Source organism: Manacus vitellinus, unplaced genomic scaffold (genome assembly GCF_001715985.3).
Source record: "Manacus vitellinus isolate BGI_N305 unplaced genomic scaffold, ASM171598v3 scaffold_6_pilon, whole genome shotgun sequence".
Taxonomy (NCBI): domain Eukaryota; kingdom Metazoa; phylum Chordata; class Aves; order Passeriformes; family Pipridae; genus Manacus; species Manacus vitellinus.
In genome coordinates, this window is record NW_021940750.1 from 5,774,618 (window position 1) to 5,794,990 (window position 20,373).

Consider the following 20,373-nt stretch of genomic DNA (forward strand, 5'->3'; position numbering starts at 1 on the left):
TAAATGAAACTAAGGTTTAGATTTAAAGGAGTGTCAGTTTAAGGGCATTTTGGATTATCTATGCTGAATGAGAGTAATTTATTTGAAGTCAATCTGTTCTGGTTCATCGTGTACATTTCATTATATTAAGACTACAACCGTCAAATGATTCTATAAACTCAAAAATCAAGCAGACTACTTGGTATATGCCCTTATGTCACCAAAACTGAAACAACCGTTGAACCCCAAGTCTGTGTTTCTTGTACAAAAAAACCTTTACGTTTACAGAGAGATAATATACAGTTCTCTTGCAAGATCAGGGCCAAGAAGCATATAATTTTACTTCACTAACCTTTCCTCCCCATGTTAGATTTCTGCCTGAAAGTTCCTGTAGTGCAACTCAGTAATTGCTATCATTTTCTTTGTAAAGGTCAATTTTCCATCCATGAATTAACTCAAAACAGATGAGAGTTTTTGAGATTTGCCGCATGAGCAGCTCTACAAAAGTTACTGTTTATTTGAATGAACTTAAAGACTAGTGAAGAATCCTGCTGTATTTATTAGAGCTAAATTTTACAAACAGTCCTGTTTTGGTGATCCTGTGGTTGCGGAGTATTTTCATGCATTTTGGGCAGACCCCTTCAATACAATTTTATGTTTAAGTTTTAAGAGCTTAAGTTTATTATTTTTACTAAAAAAAAACCAAAAAAAAGTCTCTTTTGGAACCCTAAATGTGCATGAACATTATACATACTCAAACCCAAATCAAACATACAGGATAATATTTTTACATATTATTTGAATTATAAGATAATTTTAAAAGAAGATCCAACCTAGAAAAATTCATTTTGGACAAGCAATAAACAAAAAAAGAACTAACATAATTTTTCCAAGTTTTTCATTCTAGTATACATGGCTCTATTTTTGCATCAGTTTAAGATTTGCCTCATAACCAAATACTTGACTAACTTGAATTTTGACAGATACAATCTTTTGTCAGGTGGGACATGGCAAAACTAAGTATTATATGACACAGCTACAGTAACATGCACAAACATCTGTTATAATGACTTAATCACAACACAAAAACAATAGTTTAATGAAGCAATAACCTCACTTGTGGATTGCTGCTTCAGCTTCCCCGTATCCACTCTAACCTCCAAACAGGAAACCTCACGTGCCTGTAGCAAGAGAGGATGAGTGATGACTGAGAGAAGTATAAATGTCATTGCAAGTGATTCATACTGTTCTCAACCAACCCCTCTGGTTGATCAATGAGGAACACAGTTATTATCTATTACTATGTCTTCAGATAACATGAGGGAAATAGAGATAAGGTATTTTTTTCTGAATATGAAACTAAAGAGGAACAGCTCATGAGCTGCTTGAACTTGGAGAGATAGTTAAGTAAAGAAGATGAGCCCTGTTCAAAATAATGGGTGCATTAAGATACGGGACTATTTTATGAGCATTGTATCACTTGCTTCACTAACTCCTGATAGTTCTAGGCCTCCAGTTTGTAGAACAGAGTAGGTGGCAATATTGGCTTTAGGACAGAGCTCAAAGTTTCCAGAGTTAGTTAGTCTGCACTTGCTATGAAGACACAAGAAAGATTGTAATAAATATATATTACCACTAGTACTCCATTAGTAATAATGCCATCAGGATAGTCCAGACTGAAAAATAAAACAGAAAATATAATGTCATGGGTGTGACAACTCAGACAAATATTTAAGTCTATTAGTTAACACATTACTCATTTCCCCCATAGCTTTGACATTTCTGACTTCAACATTCTCACACAAAAATACTTTAAAGCTTAAGATTAGATGATGACCTGAGTTGCAATTTTTCCATCCACTCATGACAATATATAAAGTTGGATTTCTACTCCTGTGGTCTTATACATTTGCTTCAGCAAACCATACAATGAATACTGATATGTGACATATTGAGTTTGATGAAAGCTGAAGGCTGTTAAATCCATCTTGATTGTTTTGATTGTTACAGTTTTACCCAAGGTTTTGTACTTCAAAAACTGATACAACTGCCTAGATTTCCACAACTTAAAAAAAAATCACCATAACAGCAGAAGTAATTGTACTCACCTCTATATAGTGACCTGCAAATCACAAATGAGATTTTAATAGATCACTATATGTGTAGATGTGTTTCCGCTTACAGGGGGAGAGGTTAATTCATAATATATTCTTATTTTTCCATCAGAAAAATAAGGCAATGTCCATTAAGAATATCTTATCATTTATCCGTTTAATAAATTGCACATGTAAATTTATATAGTATCTCAAGAACTCAGAGTAATTAAAAAGGAATACTTTATGAAGATTGAGCACTGACTCCTCAACCTGCTACAGAGATTACAAGCTGTCTATTAAGACTTTAAAAGCTATGGATTGTAACACTCTGAGGTTTCACATAATTCTATATTTTATGTATTTTATCTCAGCTGAAACCAGAAGATACAATTCCTTTGAAATCAGATGAAGGACGTTGGTTGTATCCCCTTTAAGTGAAGATTTATCATAACAATTAGATTTCAGTATAAACACGCATTATAATAGCTTTATAAGATTTCCCATGACAAAGAATTCACCTAAAATTGCAAGGCTCATAAACAGCTTAAAGTTTCATTTCCAAATCAGTGTTTTCCTTTAAGAGAAAAATATGAGCTGGCTAAATACACTGCAAAACTTTCCATTAAAAAAAACCAAACAACAACAAAATCCAAGCAAACACCTCTCCTCAAAAAAACAGTTATACACTTAAGAATTTTGTAAGATCTTTCTTTGAAAGTGTATTTCAGAAGAATTCAAAGAACATTTGTCAGGAATGGACAAGAAATACTCAGTGTTTCTACCTGTATACAGGGAAATGGGCATAAGTACCATACCACTCAAGTTTTGTTTCAGACACAAATTTTTGCACTTAATTATGATTTTGCAATAAAATAGTCATAATATTACATATGGTGTCACTATCTTCAAATGTTTCATTAAGAAAAACAAGGAAAGCAAGAAACAGCATGATAAATATTAAAAGATTTTAGTCTGCATAGCCTGATGAAATGAAGGTGGAAAGAGAGGTAAAGATATCTCTTCTTGAAAGTAAATGTCCAGTAAAGTGTAGTATTATTTGAAGTACTAGTATCAATAAAGTATAAAGTTAGTTGATAGCCAGGAGGTCCCAGGTATGACCCTCAAACATGGTGGAAAACCTGCACTGTTGTACAGAGCAGCTTGGAATGCTCCTGAGAAGAACCAGGACAACTCAGCCATTAAGCACCAATACCTGAATTTTCTCTATTGGGCTGCTACGTCTGCTGTGCTGTAAGAAAGCCCAGCTACTGTCACTTGTTAGTTACTCTCCACACTGCACTTTCCACTTTTATATCCTGAATTTCAAGATTTCTGCTGGTCACAGCCTAAGACAGATGCTTTAATTTATTTTTTTTAACCTGGTTATCCATACACTAGCGTTAGAGGAGCAAAGGCACTCACTTTTCTCTGAAGCTTTGGAAATCAGCCACAGTTAGAAACAGAGTTGAACTGCGTGCAAAAGAGCTCTTACTATTCAGGTTGGCAGGGACTCTTGAATATTTTGCCTATCTTTGGAGCTTTGAATAGCATCCATTTCTTGTGACTATCTGGTAATTTCTCTACCAATCAACCTGCTATTAGAAGTCCTCATTACACATACTAAGACTCCTGTCCTCTCCTCCATCACAGTTTGGGATTTGTGGTCTTTTTTTATTGCAGACCTCAGTTTCACTATGAGAATCAGCAGCATATTACAGCCTGTGGCAGGGAAAGCCAAAAACAGAGACTCTAGACATCCTTCTTCACTACATGTCTGTTGAAGGGGTGCCTAAGGCTGCAGTGGACTCTGCTAGCCCAGGGATCATTTCCCAACACCTGGTATACATCAAGTGGACTGGTATACATCAAATTGCTGCCTTCTCCTTTATAGATTGTGCCTGACTTATAATGAAACAGGAAACATTGTATGGGAAGTTACAGTCACACTGTAACTTACTCTTGCATTGCAGTTCTCACTTAGAATAGACTAATGTGCTCCATTTCACCAGAGAATCCGAATTTTTTGATACCTATCTACAAAATTTGAATTCTTTCATGCCAGATCCAGCTTCCCTCCTTTTATTGGGTTCCATAGTAATACAAGCTACTTTTCTGAATTTTCTGACGACTCAAGAGAAGCATGGGGTATAGTACTGTTTCAGTAAAGAAGGCTGTATTCACCTCAAATGTTTTTTGGTTGTCATCTTTCTCAACTTCTAACTTTTGTCTTCAGTGCTCCTCCAAAATACGAGCAGTACATTTGGTCCCCAATGGATGGAGACAGCCTGAGTGTTTCCTCAGCAGTGCCCAAACCAAATGGCTAGCATGATTCCCACACATGGGGAGAATTTATCAAAATAATACAGCAGAACTACAGAAAGAAAAAAACTTTTATTGTCTAAAAATCATGCTTTTGCCATGTTTCAATAATCAATACTTAACTTTTATACAACTTATTGTACACCTATTTACATTTATTTATTGGCCTACGTTTCAAATATTATCTTTCACATTTGAAAAAAAAAAAGGGAGAGGGAGCTGAGATGAAAGGTTGTGTAAGAGTGGTCCTTCATTCTTCTAAGAGTTGTTTGAGATGCACTTCCTCAACTTGGGACATCTGAAAGAAAAAAGAGGCCAAAGAGAAGATCAGCAGGTACAGCAAATGCCATGGGGCTCTCAGACCTCTCCTTGGAAACTCAAAGTACCTTTTAGTTCATCAGAAGCCTCTTTGTGGCCCCTCAATATCGAGTGTGGGCTTCAGTAGAAGTCAGAGGGGAGGGGGATGTTGAGCGAACGAAGCCACCTAGTCCAGCGGGACCCAGTCCCTGTAGCAACCCGTATAGGCTCATTCTGATGCTGGACCCTACCAATGGAAACACAGGGAAGAAATCCCACATTACCATTGATAATCACCAGAAAATAACACAAAAAGCGCTAAAGTATTCAAATCAGCAACCTGTGTACAACGACCTTACCTTTTCTGTCACTGCCGCTTGAGTGCAGCAGCTCTCATGGCAGCTGGGCTTGTGTTATGGGCCCATAAAACATTGGGCGGGCGTTTGCAATCCCTTGGCTCAGTTGCTGGTGACACTTGGAGGAAGGAGCATGCCTTTCTCTCCATGTTGTTAGGATCAAACATCTGGCTCTCAGTGCCTGCCACTCTGCAGCAGAGAGGTGAGCATTTGCTGATACTGCAGGAGTGGCATAAGAGTGAGGCAACACTAGAGAGAGTATTCATCTTGCAGTTGTGGAAACCCAGCTACCAAAATGAAAATTTTCTTCCATTTTAAATAAAATAAAATGGGAATGAATGCAGAAACAAATTTCACATAGCCCATCAATGTATCATGAGCGAATTTTTACAATATTCCTTTTGGTAAACACAAACTTTGTAGTGAGAGTATAGGCAAACAAAAATAGGAGTGACAAAGCCACTATCATAGGTGCAACTTAAGAAACTTTCTTGGCCTGGGGTTGCACTTCATGTGTGATATTATTCATCTGAAACTCTGGAAAGAAAGAACAAGCTAATGTAGTAAATTTGCAATTAGTGATGTGTGGAAAGAAGATGCGGCAGAAATTAAAAACTACAGATAAATAGCATCAGGAAAAATTGCTGGTGGGAATAATAATTAATTTCAGATATAAACTGCCATATTTACTCCCCAAATGTATGTTCTCATTGTTTCCATCACAATACAAGATTTTTAGAAAATATCCCACGTTTAGCTGTAGTTCTTGTTATCAGAGGGCTCTCTTCCTCTGAAAATTATCTCTAATCTCTGTCAACACTTCTCCCATCCACCAGTGACAAAAAAGTTTGCCGAAAGCTGCTGAGCTTGTTCAACACGTGTGAGGTCAGCTTGGTCCCTAGCTTTCTGGTGACCCAAACTGAAGTTTGGTGACCAAACTTCAGTTCAGTTTTTCAGACCTTTTCAGGGTTCTCTCATTTATAACAAACAATGTGATCCAATTTTAGTAGAAAAACCCTTTCATTAGTTACTCTGACATTATACTTTCCTTTGCTGAGGGGAAAAAAGACCCCTCTCAACATCCTACCAAGATCACAATATTTGATCAGTTCAGGTGTGCTTAGACCTTTATTCCAGACTTGACTGATGGGCAGAACAGCATTGACCGCCACACAAATACAAGAAATGCAAATGAGGGATAAGTAGGGGAAAAGTTTATCTGACTTCCAACAGGAAGCAGATTTTCTCAGTCCTACTGGGACCTCACACACAACTCCTCACTTATAATGCAGTAATTTCTTCCCTTGGCAAGTGGAGTTCTTCAGGCCACAACTATTACATTGGTCACTCAGGAACACTACAAGGAAAAAGGTAGATCAGATGCCTTCTTGCTGTAGCAACTGAGCCATGACTGTCATTCTTTTTTAAACCACTTCCTTGAGACTGCCAAGGGTCCTTTTTATTTGTAAAGTCCCAACCATTATCTTCCAACCAGTAGAATTGCTACTCAGGCATCACTTGCAGAAATTGCTGTGTTTCTAACTTTATTGAATATGACTCCAGGAAAAGGCAATTTGCTGCAATCTCCACCAGAAAACTTTGACACAGAGCTGGTGGCGCACATGCTCTGAGGCAAATTCCAGCCTCCATCTCCATACGCAAACCCACTTGTGCACAGCATCCAAGTCAGACAACCTATCTGGACCTTCCCCATCAATATCAAGAGTATGATTCGATATATCAACTCCATAAGCCATCCTCTAACTTGCAAAGGAAGGAAGGCCCTAGGCAGGCCTTCTGGGACACTGGGATGCCTACTGGGACTTCCCCATTGCCATTACTGATGTCATGACACTCCTGAGGGGTGACAGGCACTGTTTGTCTTGATGCTGCTAGGCCTTCTGCAAGTTTTGGTGCACAGTAAACAACAAACAATCCATGCTGATGAGTCTCCATGAGTTGTAATAGGAGATTCTGGGACTGCCTTTCATGTGAACACTGTGAGATCTTTCCTTTTCCATTCTTAACACTGAGTTATTGCCCTCTCACCAGCAAGTTCTTATTTCACCTGCTGTCGAGAATAAACACATTACTTAATGTTCACCAACACATTATACCGTGACCTCCTGAAGCATCCCAAATGCCTTGAGAAGTTCCCAAAAATATCACCACCTCTAAGGTTGTTTAAATAACACTTTCAATCCAATAACATGGATTGAACTGGTAATAGAAACCCTTTCAAGTAACTTCCTCAGAGTCATGAAGCATATTTTGGGGACAGACTAGAATACCCTTGATCCTGCAAAAGACTCCCTCTCCAATTAGGGTGACAGGTTCCTAGACTTCTCCACAGCATGAATTACATGAAACAAATATATCCTCTAAACAGTCAAACTCCACCAAAAGCTTTCAAGTCTACCAAGTGAAAGGTGCTCCTCCACCTTTCCTGGTTCCTCAGTCCTCAGACTCCCACAGTGATCTTTGGTCCTTCCTTTATGCAGAATATTTAGCTCCCTTCTCTACCATAGCTTCCCATGTGTAGCCAGATGAATTGAATAATCAATTTACAGAAGCGCATTTTATAACGTTGTGGATGTGAAAAGCCAGATTCCTCAAGAAGGAGGGTAATTAAGACATTCAAGCTTGGCACTCTTTCTTTTAAGGGTCAAAACTTCCTGAATATTGTCATTGTCCCCCTACTTTGCTGTATATTAATTCAATGACAAAAAAGAGAACAGTAGTCAAACAGGGTTAAAGTGACATTTCAGATAATTAAAATCTATAAATATGTATTCTGAAGTCCTATTTTACTAGACTTGAATAAAAACATCTAGATACTGCTTTCAGAGACTTCAGGTTTAAGAAGAACTCTCCATATGAATTGGTTTTTCGGGTTATTTTTATACTAAATACAACACTTTATTTAGAATTTAGGACTCTACTCACGTGTTCTGCAATGTGAACTCCACTTCCAGCTCCTCACGTGCCTGAAGAGAGGAGAAAAGGAAACAAAGATACATCACTTATTTTTCTTCTCAGCTTTCGTCATACCAGTTACATATAATTTTTAAAATATGTATTTAGAATAGCACTTAGGAAAATTCCCAGAATGTAATGTCAACTGACGATATTGAATTTTAAGATATTGAAAAAGCAGTTGCTAAAACTAGTTTCTTGAAATCTAAATGCTATATGAGCATGCAGATGTAGGAACTTCTATTCTGCTAAAACAACTATTTTTCAGATTTTAAGTCCCAACACAAAAAGAGTCAGATGCTTTAATATTATTACAGTTTAAAGAGGTTGAAAATTCAGAACGTATACCAAAAGCCAACAAACATGCCAGAAACATTTAGAATTAAGACTCTGGATAATTAGTTCCAGCTCGTTCCATCCTATATTTTTAGCATAGTGCATGGAGCACTCATACAGGAACTTTAAGTCTTTCTCATAATAGCAGCAAAATACTGTTTAAGTAGATGTTCCCTATAATAAAACACTGTAAAAGGATATATTTAGATGGAAGGAAAGAATCTACTTTTGTTCTCACCAACTCCAGTGCTCACCTGTGGATTCAGCTGAAACTTCACTCGAACAGTACGTCCAACAGTGAGTTTATCTATGTCAAAGAGAACCGTGCAGAGTTCATCGTCCCTGGTGACTGTGTCTTCATCACAGACCTTTAGCTCCAGCACATTCTGCACAAAGAGGTTAAGAATATAATGGAGTTATTACTATATCTGGGAGTCACATAAGGCAGGAAAATCTCAAGACTAGATTTTCTTCCCTTGCCCCTCCAATTTTAGGGGAAGAAGGAAAAGGAGAGGGGAAACAGAAAAGGGGAAGAGATTTGGGATTATTAGACTTCACATTACTAGTAATTCTACATACACAAAGAAGCAGGTTTGCTTCACTTCCCCAGGCAGAAGAGACAGGCAGGTAATGTAGAACATTCATGAATTTGTGATATTAATTGTTTATTTAATTAATTTGTGATATTAAATGTTTCTACATTTCTTTTATGGCCTTTGGGTCTAAGCGTATAAAACAGGCACAGGTACATAAAGAAGATTTAAAGAATTTCCTTTCCACAATATCTAGAACTAACTCATTTTACTATTATTTTTTACATGATCTTGGGTTTCACTTGTATGTGTCAAGATTGGGAATGGGATAGTAAGGCCATATTCTGCAGGGCATTCTTACTCTTTCAGTATAGTAGATGTTTAAGTAACAAAAAGCTGGAATAGAACAACACTAAGGAGCATGTAAGCAACAGGGATTTTTTCTGAGAAATCTTTAATATCTCCAGTGCTTGGAAACTAGCTATATATGTATTGGTTTATTGTACTTTCGTGTAATCCACTATCTACAGACATTGAATTATGAAAACCATTTATTTTCATTACCTTGACGCGGCGGTCGATCTTATAGCAGAAAGCTTCATTCCAAACAGGGTTTTTGCTGTTCCTGATGGTTCTGGTCCGAACCTTCTCAGCTGAGGCAGTAGGCAGCCACAGTGTCACGTAACAGTCTGAAAGGGTGACTGTAAAGGGAGAAGATGAGTAGAGTTAAAATGTATCCAGAGAAAGAATTACTGCACAGTGCACATTTAACCCTAATAAGACAAATATACAGAGTATGAGTAAGTAATACAATGAAGCATTTACAGGAAAATAGAGACATCTTCACTCATTTGTAATGCTCATTTCCACCTTTTCATTTTTAGTCAGACTTACTTTTTTTTTTAATGTTACTTTATATTTGAAATAGCGCTGTACTCCATGTACAGTACACGCACACCTATCCACACTGCATTTTGCCTTATATTCATGACTTTCCAAACAGCTTGAACAGACAACACGCCTCAAAATCTTAAATCTGGGCTGTAGAGACTTATTTTCTATAATTTATTCCCCAGATTTGGGAAGAATCTCATTAGAGAATGAAAAGTTTCAATAACTAAATGAAAGCCTTTATTGAAGTGCTGGCTTAAATATGGAACAACAGATCTTTTTTGCCAAAAAGCAAAGTGTTCCCCCATCAAAGCTGAAAAGTTTGATTTCTGTGCCCCAAACCAGAATGTGTCAATTCCATATTCATTCAGATATTTGACCAAGTTCTTAGAAGTTACATATTTCTCAGCAATTCTTTCGGAAAACAAAAATCAGTTTCATCACCACAATTAAATTACTAGTTGTTCAATTCCTTCCTACTATTTTATCAGCAGACTAGAAAGATTCTGCCATCACTCATGTCTGGGGAAGGAAGCCATGAGTGCCACCAAAGACATTAGCTTCTCCTATATTCTGAGTCCTCGGGTTTGGAAGGAGAACTCCAGGGAGTGAGATTTGCAGAACCATGACACAGGCACTGACAGCCTTTCTCTCATACCTGTAATGCAATCTCCCTATTTCATGTTAGCAGTGCTCAGCCAGTCACATGGTTCTTACAGCAACCTTGTGAGTCAGAAGAGACCAAATAATTCAACCCATCGTCAAACCCTGCATCACTCCCAAAACCTGTAAGTGTTATTACATCATATTAAGAACAATTACTTCATGTATTTCCTCTTTATCTTTCAGTAACAACTGCAGATTTAGATTTTTCTACCAGCCAAGCTGTGCCTTTATTGTGTAGTTAACCATGCTATCATGATTAGCAAAATCTTGATAATGACTGTGGGAAGGGAAGTGTTTCCAGAGAGTGGCCTTAGTTACACCTAATCAGAAGAGCGTGACTGATCAGATGTTCAGAAGAGGCACAAGAGTAGGCAGATGAAAATGTAAATGATTAATGGTGATTTAAAGCTACAGTTTCCATTTTCAAAGGGCTTGAGACACACTGACTTCACAGTAGCAATAAAAGGATTATGCAAATAAGTACATTGAGAAAACTTGAATTTCTTGGAACTGATCAAGATCAGGTTGGATATGGGCTTTGAGCAACCTGGTGTAGTGGAAATTGTCCCATGGGAGGGGAGTTTGGAACTAAATGATCTTTAAGGTTCTTTCCAAATCAAACCATTCCATGATTATATGATTTGCCCAAGATCTCATAATGCAGTCAGTGGCAGGGTCAAAAACACAGTCTAGTTTCTCAGGCCTATACCCAAACCTATTAAAATTATCTTTTTCTGAAACAACAGAAAGGAGGGATACTGTTAAAGCATACTCTTTTTTCACTGGTGAAGTAAACAGGAACATAAAAAATAAATTGACACCACGACTTAACATAAAAACATAACATTTAGACAGACATTTAACATAAGACCAACATTTAACCATAAAAAACAGAAAACTAAAGTGGAGGAAAAAAATGCTAGCAGAATTGTAACAAGCAGCATACTGTTACCATTACAAACAGGTAGAAAAGGGACATTTTCCCATATTGAAAATAGTGAGGTTTCAAGGAAAACTAGCTGAAATGTTTGCCTTTTTTATACCTCAGAAAAGGAAAAGTCTGCCTGAAATATCCTTCCCACTGCAGACAAAAAAATGGACAGGTTTTCCACAATAATGCGAGTTTCTTCAGACAACAAATTTTCTGTTGAGAAAATACTGTTGCTGAAAAGTTTACAAAACTCTCAGACAGATACACTTTAAACAAATTCTTAGGATGCCCAAGTTCTGAATCTGGGGCATATCAAGGAGGTAAAGATATGATATTTTTTTGTTCTTGAGACCAGAATACAAAGTACTAAAGCCATATGGTACAGCAGATCTGCCAACAAGTTTAATGGAAAAAGATTGGATGATTCACTGTGGTAACAAGTGACTGCAAGCAAGTTGTTCCTGAGGATGACAGCCACAAGAAACTAGAGCCTAAGCAGACGATCTACTGGAGTACATAAATGCACCAATAATTGTGCATGCAGGTTGGTAGATGCAATTGCAGTGCTGGCCTATTTGGTTGGTGCAAAATACCATTTAGGCATTTGAACATCTGGGTTTTGTCAAATGAAAAGTTATGCATTCAACCATAAGCCCAGAGAATGCATGTTTCTGTACATAAAAATTAGTCTTTAAGTCTCCAGGAAACCTAGAACTTTATGTCTTATAAGGTCATCTTGTCTAATGAACCAAGGGAAAACATAAAGAAGCACAGTAGTATTACACTGTAGAAGACTCCCGAGTAAGTAACCCGGAATACCACAAGTAAGTGCAGCAGAGATCTGTTCCCTGATAGTAATCAGCTATTCAAAACCACTGCTTTTAAGCACAACTTCCATGTCATCTAACCACATCCCTCTTGCCAGAAACCACCAAATTCAACCTCTGATAAGTTTTCCCTCTATTCCTGACCCATCACACAAGTTAAAATCTAAAAATATAGAATGGATTAACTAAAATTTACAGCTGGTTTTCTCAGAAACTACGATGTGCTGCATGAAATTCTGTGGGTACCAAAAGAAAACTGATTTTGAGCCATGTTCAACAAGCTTTAAGGGAATATATTGTGGACTTTTTGTTTTATACCTTTTGGTTTTATTCTTGTGGTCTTTAGATTCAAATTTCCTTATTCTCTTTGTCTTTATTTCACATTTTTCTTTCATGCCTTTCCAACCTCTTTAAACAGATGTTTCACTACTCACATTTCTCCATTAAAGTGATTCAGTGACATAACTGCATTTTGAAAGACATCTGAACAAGTCTCAATGCACCTAGAAGAGTGTATTATTGAGGACCCACATCTGTGTAATATAAGTTGTGAGGAAGATATTCAATGAATTGGAAAATTCAGAATTAAGCCAGTCCTTCCCCTGGGTAAGTCAGTGTCAGATCTGGACAGCAAACAAGGTGTTCTTTCCATCTTTTGCAAGTGTCATTTTCCCACTGAGGATTTCATTTTAAATTTGCTGCCACACACTCTGGTTCAACAAGCCAATGCCCACCAGCCTGCAGAGCAGAGACCGTGAATTGTTATAGGGCTTTTCTCAGCTGGATGTCACCAGACTCCCTAGACTTCCCTACTGCAGAGATTTCTTCTGTCCTGGGCTCTTCTCACTATTAACTCTTGTTCTGTGATCTGGCTATGACATTTTTCTCTTGTAGTCTCTATTCTAGACATCCTTTTCTCACTTCGCCTCACTATCCCCCACTTAAATTCCTTTCAGGCTCTCACAGTAATGTTCTGTTCATTTTTTTTTATGACTTTTAAAGTGTTCCATTTTTCAGGTTAAATAAATTCTGAGACACACTGGATTTTATCATAACTTCTTGCATATTTATAAATTTTGCAGAAGTAATAGAATGTTTTTGCTTGTACTTCTGTTATTTTCATAGGCTTTCCCACTACTGCTGATTTTATGTCTGCATTACCAGTTCTCTCCTTTCTTCTATCCAGAAATTCTGTAGGAAATACTCAGGTTTCTTACTTAAAACCACAAGAATTTACATTGTTTACTGAACAGCCCTCTGATCAGCAGCTAAGCGTGATGTCAGAAGGGTAGGAAATATATCTCATACATTGAGGTATGAAAAACAGACATAAAATGCATCACCTTGCTTGAGTCAGTCTCTTTAAACTGAAGAGCAGAAAACAACATTTCAGTATCAAACTAAAAATAATTCTTGCAAACATGCAGCAATATATCTTTTTACTCCTGCACAATTTGAGAGCAATAACATTGTCTAAATATTTTCTTTAAAGAGTTATACGAAAGATCCAACAACAGTAGAAGTACTCACACAAGTCTGCCTTCCGGACATTCCTCACTCTTAGTATTTTTACAGTGAGCAAGTTGAAAGGAGATACAGGTGCCTACACAAAAATTAAAAAAAAAATTTAAAAAGATTACATTATTATACTCTATAGTCACAGATTACTGTAACCCTAAAGTTCTAAGGATGTAGATAAAACAAGGGGTTTAAGGTTGAGCCAGTATAATTACAAACCAACTGGAACAGCTGGAAAACTGTGAATATTTTTGATACAGAACTCTCTTCAGGTCTAAAATAGAAGCAACAGATTCAAAAATCACATGAGTTGAGAATAGGTGCTAAGAATTTGATTTGAAAAAGATAATTTCTTTCTAACATTGCTTCATTATTACCACAATGAACATCCCTACAGTATATATATGGGTGCCCTCACCTCTTACACACCACTGCCTGCAGTGGGACAGACTTGATCACCAAACACTATCACAGTTGCTGTGAAAGTAGAGATAAGGGGCTACCATGCACCAGCAAAAGCTCCCTCAGCAGCACAAGCTCCCCTGCACAGCCTAAAATGCCAGAAATGCAGCTGACAGTGATGAAATACTTCTCATGAAGACTGATCCACTTGTGATCTTCAGCCCTGATCCCCTGCAGAAAGTTACAAAAATCATCCCAGAGATGATCTCAGGATTTAACTCATAACTCCACTAGATATCAGACACCTTGGGCTCAGAGATATTAAGTCTATAATAACTCATAACTTCCATGGTTCATACTAACGTGTCTTCATATTTCCCAGGCTATAAATTAACCCTTACCCCATTTCACCTTGGAGACAACTACTTTCTCTCTCCCACAATAACATCTCCTCTATTTCATATATACCATCTTTCCTTTAAAAACTAATGCATGTACAGATATCATTTCTTTCAACACATGCTTAAATTGGTATTTAGCTTTGCATTTACTGATTCTGTTTTAGAACAGAAACAGGTTTTCTTGTGCCCAAAAACTTATCAAATCTTTCTCTCTGTACCAGTTAGTAAGAACAGATACTAACTCTACCCGAAAACCCTCTCACTCTTGCATTCATAGATATGCTATATGCTAGTAAAGATAACACAGTGTCTTAACACAAACATATAGGTTTTATTACTTAATACAGGCATAGGAAGTGCTTTTATTAATCATAAGCAGCAAAAGTAAAAATGAGGCACTAATGTTAACTAATAAACTGCTATTATTTCCTTCATACATGCTATACGTTTTGTTGAAACATTTTTCCTTCCAGCAGTATCACAAGGCTTATCCTGAAGTGTTTCACAATGCTTTGACAAAGTGTCTATCAACTGGGACCATGACACTGGACACTAATACAGTGTAATGAAGCAGGTCCTTGTCCTCACCAATGAAAACCTCAGCACCTCTGAAAAGGCAGAAGAGATGAAGAACAGCCTCCAAGAAATAGCCTAGGTAATCTCTAGCGTATTTTCTTGCACTTCCCTTTGGGTTGGCAAGAGGCCTGAAGATGCAAAGTTGAAGGGCAGTGAGACAGTAACAGGAAGGTCAGAGCAGTCATCGATCTCAGCACCTTTGTTCTGCCTTATTTGACCTGACTAAATTCTAGCACAGGGCACAGTTTTATGGTGCACACTTTGCAAGCCCTTGAATTGTCAGCTGTGGGACATTTCATTCTCAAAAAATGTATCACACCATTATCTGCTCTATTTTCCCAAACATGGCCACAAAGGATAACTTGGATAGACACACCTTGAAAGAAGAAAATTAGTTATTTGGGGGTGTGGGGGGAAGGATCGCAGTCTTCCATCAAAAGCAACCAAAAGACATCATGCCCAAACTATATAGTTGAAATGCCAGAACTACTTTTCTATATGCATTAAATAGAACTGGGTAAAACACAGAAGCAGTCCTAGGCACAGGGACCAACAGCCAAGGCTTGTCTACCCCTGCCAAATCCATTCACGTTTGCCACAATTATTCTTGGTCCCTGCTTTCTCACCCAATAAATCATAAATGTTTTTGACCTCAGAAGTGCTATTTCAGTAGAAGAGGTGGAGCATATCTCTTATCCAGAAAGGATAAGGTTTGAATCCCTTGACTATAGAAGAATGGACTTGAGCAGAAGTTCCAGATCCCAGGGAAGTGCTATTAACAACTAGGTTTGACACCATTTTAAAGGAATAAGCTTTGTTCTGCTCTTTGAAAACAGGCATCTAGACCTTTACTTTGTGAATCTCAAGTGGACAGTGGTATCTACCTGAAGCCAAGTGGTACACAGAGATGGGAACTATGAAAGGTATTTCTGTTCTTAGCTGTCCCTGGACATACCTATTTATGCAGTTCCCTGCTCAGCTCTTACAATTCCCATTTTGGCGTATCTTAGTCTCTAAGACTTAAGGAAGTAACCCTCAGTATTTCACTTCAGGTTGTGGAGTCTGTTCCCATGCTAGATTCTTGGAAGTCAGACCTTATAGCTCCTATCTTTTAGCTTGAATGCTTTGCAATGTCTAGCTGCCAGCGACTTGCTCAAAATCACACAGAAAAACTAGGGGAGTGTATCTTAAACTGGGTAATCTGCTGGTAATTGCCAAGGACTTCCACATCTTTCCCTTTAATATGATGGTGCCCATATCGCAGGCTGGATAAGTTCTAAAGCCAGAAGGCTCCCAGGTCAGTTATTACACACACTTCAACTTTCAGCTTCTATATTTATTTCATCTGTGACACGATTCCTACCTCATAAACCGGAAACACAAGCCAGGCATTTTAATAATCACTTTTGAAACTACTTAAATACATGAGGTTGCAAATGGGAGTCTTGATCACACTACCCTACGTCAGTTAAAAATTCAATTAAGTCCTGTGGCACACTTGTGCAATCCTTACATATCTAGTCCATGGGAAGTCAATAGGAGTGTTCACATATGTGAGTGCTCATCCATATGAATAAGTTACATAACTTATGTGGCTCTGAAACTGCTCTATTTCAGTAAAATTCCAAGCTCAAAAGTTTTTCATGGAATTTTTCCCCAGAGGAGACTAGAGAGAAACTTGTACAACAATCCCAAGTTACATCAAGAGAAAAGGTAGTTATTAAAGCACACATCTATTTCGAGCAGAACACTCTTCCCTTAACTTTCTCATCAAAAAGAAATAGAAATCTCATCAGCACTTTAAAAGCTATGAAGACCAACACAGAAATCACTCACTGTGTCAGAAAGAGTGCCAGTGCTTTAAAACACAGGTCACTGCCTTGCTTCTGACCTTGGTCAGGTATGTGGCACCTTTTAACTTCAAAGAGTTTTGGAGCCTCAAAGGCAGGTAGGATTTCATTATATTACTATGGCTACCACCTCATGCTAGGTCAATGCATAAGAAAGACTTTTCCTTGTACTGCATATTGTGTATTTATTTCAACCATTTTAAAATATCCCATAGCTGGGTCTTATAAGGTCAGTAGAAGTTGCTAAGGTTGTTCCAGAATAAGAACAAATGGAACAGCAGTGACTCAATGTCTACTTCTTTCCAAGAGCTATGCAAAACTTCTGTGGCTTTAGACTGCAATTTTCATGTGGGTTTTTTTTTTTCTTCTCTTCCTGTTTGGAGCTTTAGAACCAGATTTGTGTGTTAGAATAAATCCAAATTTTAGAAGAGAAATCAAGTCAAGCATTTTCACATTGATGTGTTTTGTTTCTCAAGACCATGGTTGTCTTTATTAATTCAATATGGCATAGTAATTTAGGTGATCTAAAAAGTGTTACTTTTTTGACTATCAGCATAAGGGTACTACCAAAATTTTCTCGCCAGGTATTTTATATATTCACCTTAATTTATATAGCCACTCAAATTGAAATCACACAAAACCTATGAGTTGCCCTGAAACTAACTCTGAAAATGAAAACTCATTTCCTTAACAGACCCACTGAGTAACAAAAACCAATTCAGGCATACTAGGTTTATATACTTGTCATAAATAACAACTTTTATAGTGGGGAGGGGGGGAAGGAGAGGAAAAAAAAAAAGAAAAAAGTTCAGGTCATTCCTGATTTTTACCTCTGTGAGCCTTGGAGATTCAGGGCAGCAAGAAGGCCCTCTGGGTCTTACTTTAAATTGTACACACTGTATTCAGGGCAGTTCTGCCACCCTAAATATACCCTAAAGATAAGAGACACTATCTAAAGCCACAGAACTGTATAGGTTTCATACCTACTAACAATGTAAAAAGCACTAAGGCTAAAAAAACCCCTAATTGATCATCTAAACACAGGTTAGTTTTACAGGACTAAAAGTAATAATTTTTATGATTCTAGCATACTTCTTAGGGATGTGAGACTATACACAGAGGCCTACACATCATTTTAAAAGCTAGTTTTTGAAGAAATTCTGCAAAGTTTTTGCTTTACCACAGCATTTCATTTTGAACAGAGAAGGCTCTCAGGCACAACTGGGCATCAGATAACTACCAATAACAGCAAATCTTCACAAGGCAGACTGAATTCACCACCACTGAAGAGAATCTCTGTATCACTCTGAATCCCACACATGGAATCAAAGCCCTAAACAAACCAGGCTGGGAAACCCCCGTGTCACTGAAGCAGGGGCAAGAGACCATCTTTCTGACTACAGAGTCCCAGAGAGTTACAACTGATATGGCAGCCCCAAACCCACTGCAAATGTCAGAAGACAGACCCATCCTGTTGCCACTGCCGTTGTTCCCCTTCACTGAATCATAGCAGTTTATCTGATATATTTTCTTTTATGCTAATACCTCTTAACATAAATGTCTGCTAATTGCCCAGGGAGTTTTCCTGTGCCCGTGAAAAGAATTCATCCTCAATTCAGCCTTTACAAGACACCTTTTGCTCTTTTTTTGCATTCAGAGAAATCTGGGCACTGCTCCCATTCCTACTAGGCTAGATGAGATCATGCTTGTCAGGAGTCTGAACACAACACACTTATTCTGTAGTTTAACCTGTTCTGACATTATGTTTTTAAACACCGTGTTACACAGAGAATTGCAAGCTCTATGACAGATCATTATGCTGCAAAGAAAGACTACAAGAAATACCAGAGCACTAAGAACAACTGAGAGACCCATTTGAATGGTCTTCTTATGAAGGAATAAATATAAGAAAAGGTGGTGTTTCAGCCAGAGAAATTAACCCCACCCCCCCCCCAAAAAAGGGAGGAATTAAAAAATTAACACAGGTGAAGTACAAATCAGGCCAGATAAAGTGCAACACCGACATCATAAGCATCAGACACCAACAGAGACCAGACTATTTAGAGCTTACACAAAGGCATGGCAATATTTAATCTACAAAGTTGAGATGGCAGCTCAGCTTTTAAACATTCAGTAAAAATTGCCTCGAGACATTGAATTCCTAACATTTTTTCTGGTGATCTACATTCAGCACTGGACAGCTTTTAATGAAGGGCCAGCTAATTGCTACCTACCGTTCTCAACGCTGGTGCTGAGGTGCCCGTAAAAGTCTAGGAAAAACAACACAAGGCAAAGTTAAGAAAACTAAACTACATGTTAAATCCTTACTTTAGGCTGACATTTCAAAATATCTCACATTCAAAGCCATATTTAGAGCTATGCTCATTAACGATATTTGTTAGGTGCTTTACCAACCACCATCACACCATCACAACACTCTGCCAGCTTCTTATTTCCTTGACATGAAGCTTTTTTTTTTTTAAGGAAGCATAATAAGTAACATAGTTAGCCCTAAAATGTAGCCTGAAAGTGCTGGCATGCCATGAAGTTCTCTAAAAAGCTAGGCTAGGAAAGCCATCTTTGCAACAGCATCTGAGGAAAAGTAAACGAGATTTGCCCATACAATTTGAACCACTTGTTCTCCTCTGTGATCAACTTCACTGGAATATCAGGCAATTTTGCCCACTTTACACTTGCTATCAGCTTCTTTTGCTTACCTCATTTGAACTTAAATTTGATCCCATTGCAGCCCCAGTTGCATATAAGTCCAATATCAAGAGTTACTGAGTCGTATGGCTGGCAGAAACTCCTCATGCAGGTTAGGGGTGGAGGAATAGGGATTTTATGATGAGGCTCTCCCGCCCCACCCCTTCATTATTTCCCGTCATTAGGCATTCCCCTCCCTGATTTTTGCAGCCAATTAGAGCACCTCAACTGAGTCAGCAGAAAAAAGAACAATTCCTTTTCTACCTACCATGAGGTTTGGGGAGGACGCTGAAGCCTCTTTCTGCCAGGGTTTGCTGTCTTGAAATGCTACTGCAAATGAAAAGTTTTGCATTCATGCAACAGCTCTAACCCCCAAGCAAAGTGCTTTTGACTAATTAAATCACAGCTTTCAGAGGATCTCTACACTGCCAGAACCATACTACAGGGTAGGAGAGAGAGATGTCAACAGCTTCTTTCCAAACCATAAACTCAAATACCTGTAGCAATCTTCCCATAGCAGCACAGTTCAAGCTACGATGGGCATCTCTGTGCTACACTTGGCAACCTCGACACATGCTCAGTATTCTTCTCCTGGATAATTATTGTATATGTAGGAAAAAAAGTTAATTCATGTCCAGAAATCTCACAGTTTTATTTTAAATCAAACAAGATGAAACTTGGGGGTGGAAGGGTGAGGAAGGAGAGAGGGTTGT

At 37.9% G+C, this 20,373-nt stretch overlaps 1 protein-coding gene across 1 annotated transcript in view; it reads right to left on the minus strand.

Annotated features, from left to right (window-relative positions):
• LOC103760150 (cytosolic phospholipase A2 epsilon) overlaps positions 1-19,698 on the minus strand; it is a 32,300-nt gene extending 12,602 nt beyond the window's left edge. Inside the window, exons 1-8 of the mRNA XM_018082232.2 lie at positions 19,672-19,698; positions 19,189-19,224; positions 13,738-13,810; positions 9,457-9,593; positions 8,614-8,745; positions 7,994-8,034; positions 1,613-1,655; positions 1,097-1,160 (exon numbers count right to left, since the gene is read on the minus strand). Of these exons, the coding sequence (XP_017937721.1) occupies positions 1,097-1,160; positions 1,613-1,655; positions 7,994-8,034; positions 8,614-8,745; positions 9,457-9,593; positions 13,738-13,810; positions 19,189-19,224; positions 19,672-19,698 (553 nt within the window). The remainder of the gene's footprint in view (positions 1-1,096; positions 1,161-1,612; positions 1,656-7,993; positions 8,035-8,613; positions 8,746-9,456; positions 9,594-13,737; positions 13,811-19,188; positions 19,225-19,671) is intronic.
• Between the last annotated feature and the right edge of the window lie 675 nt (positions 19,699-20,373).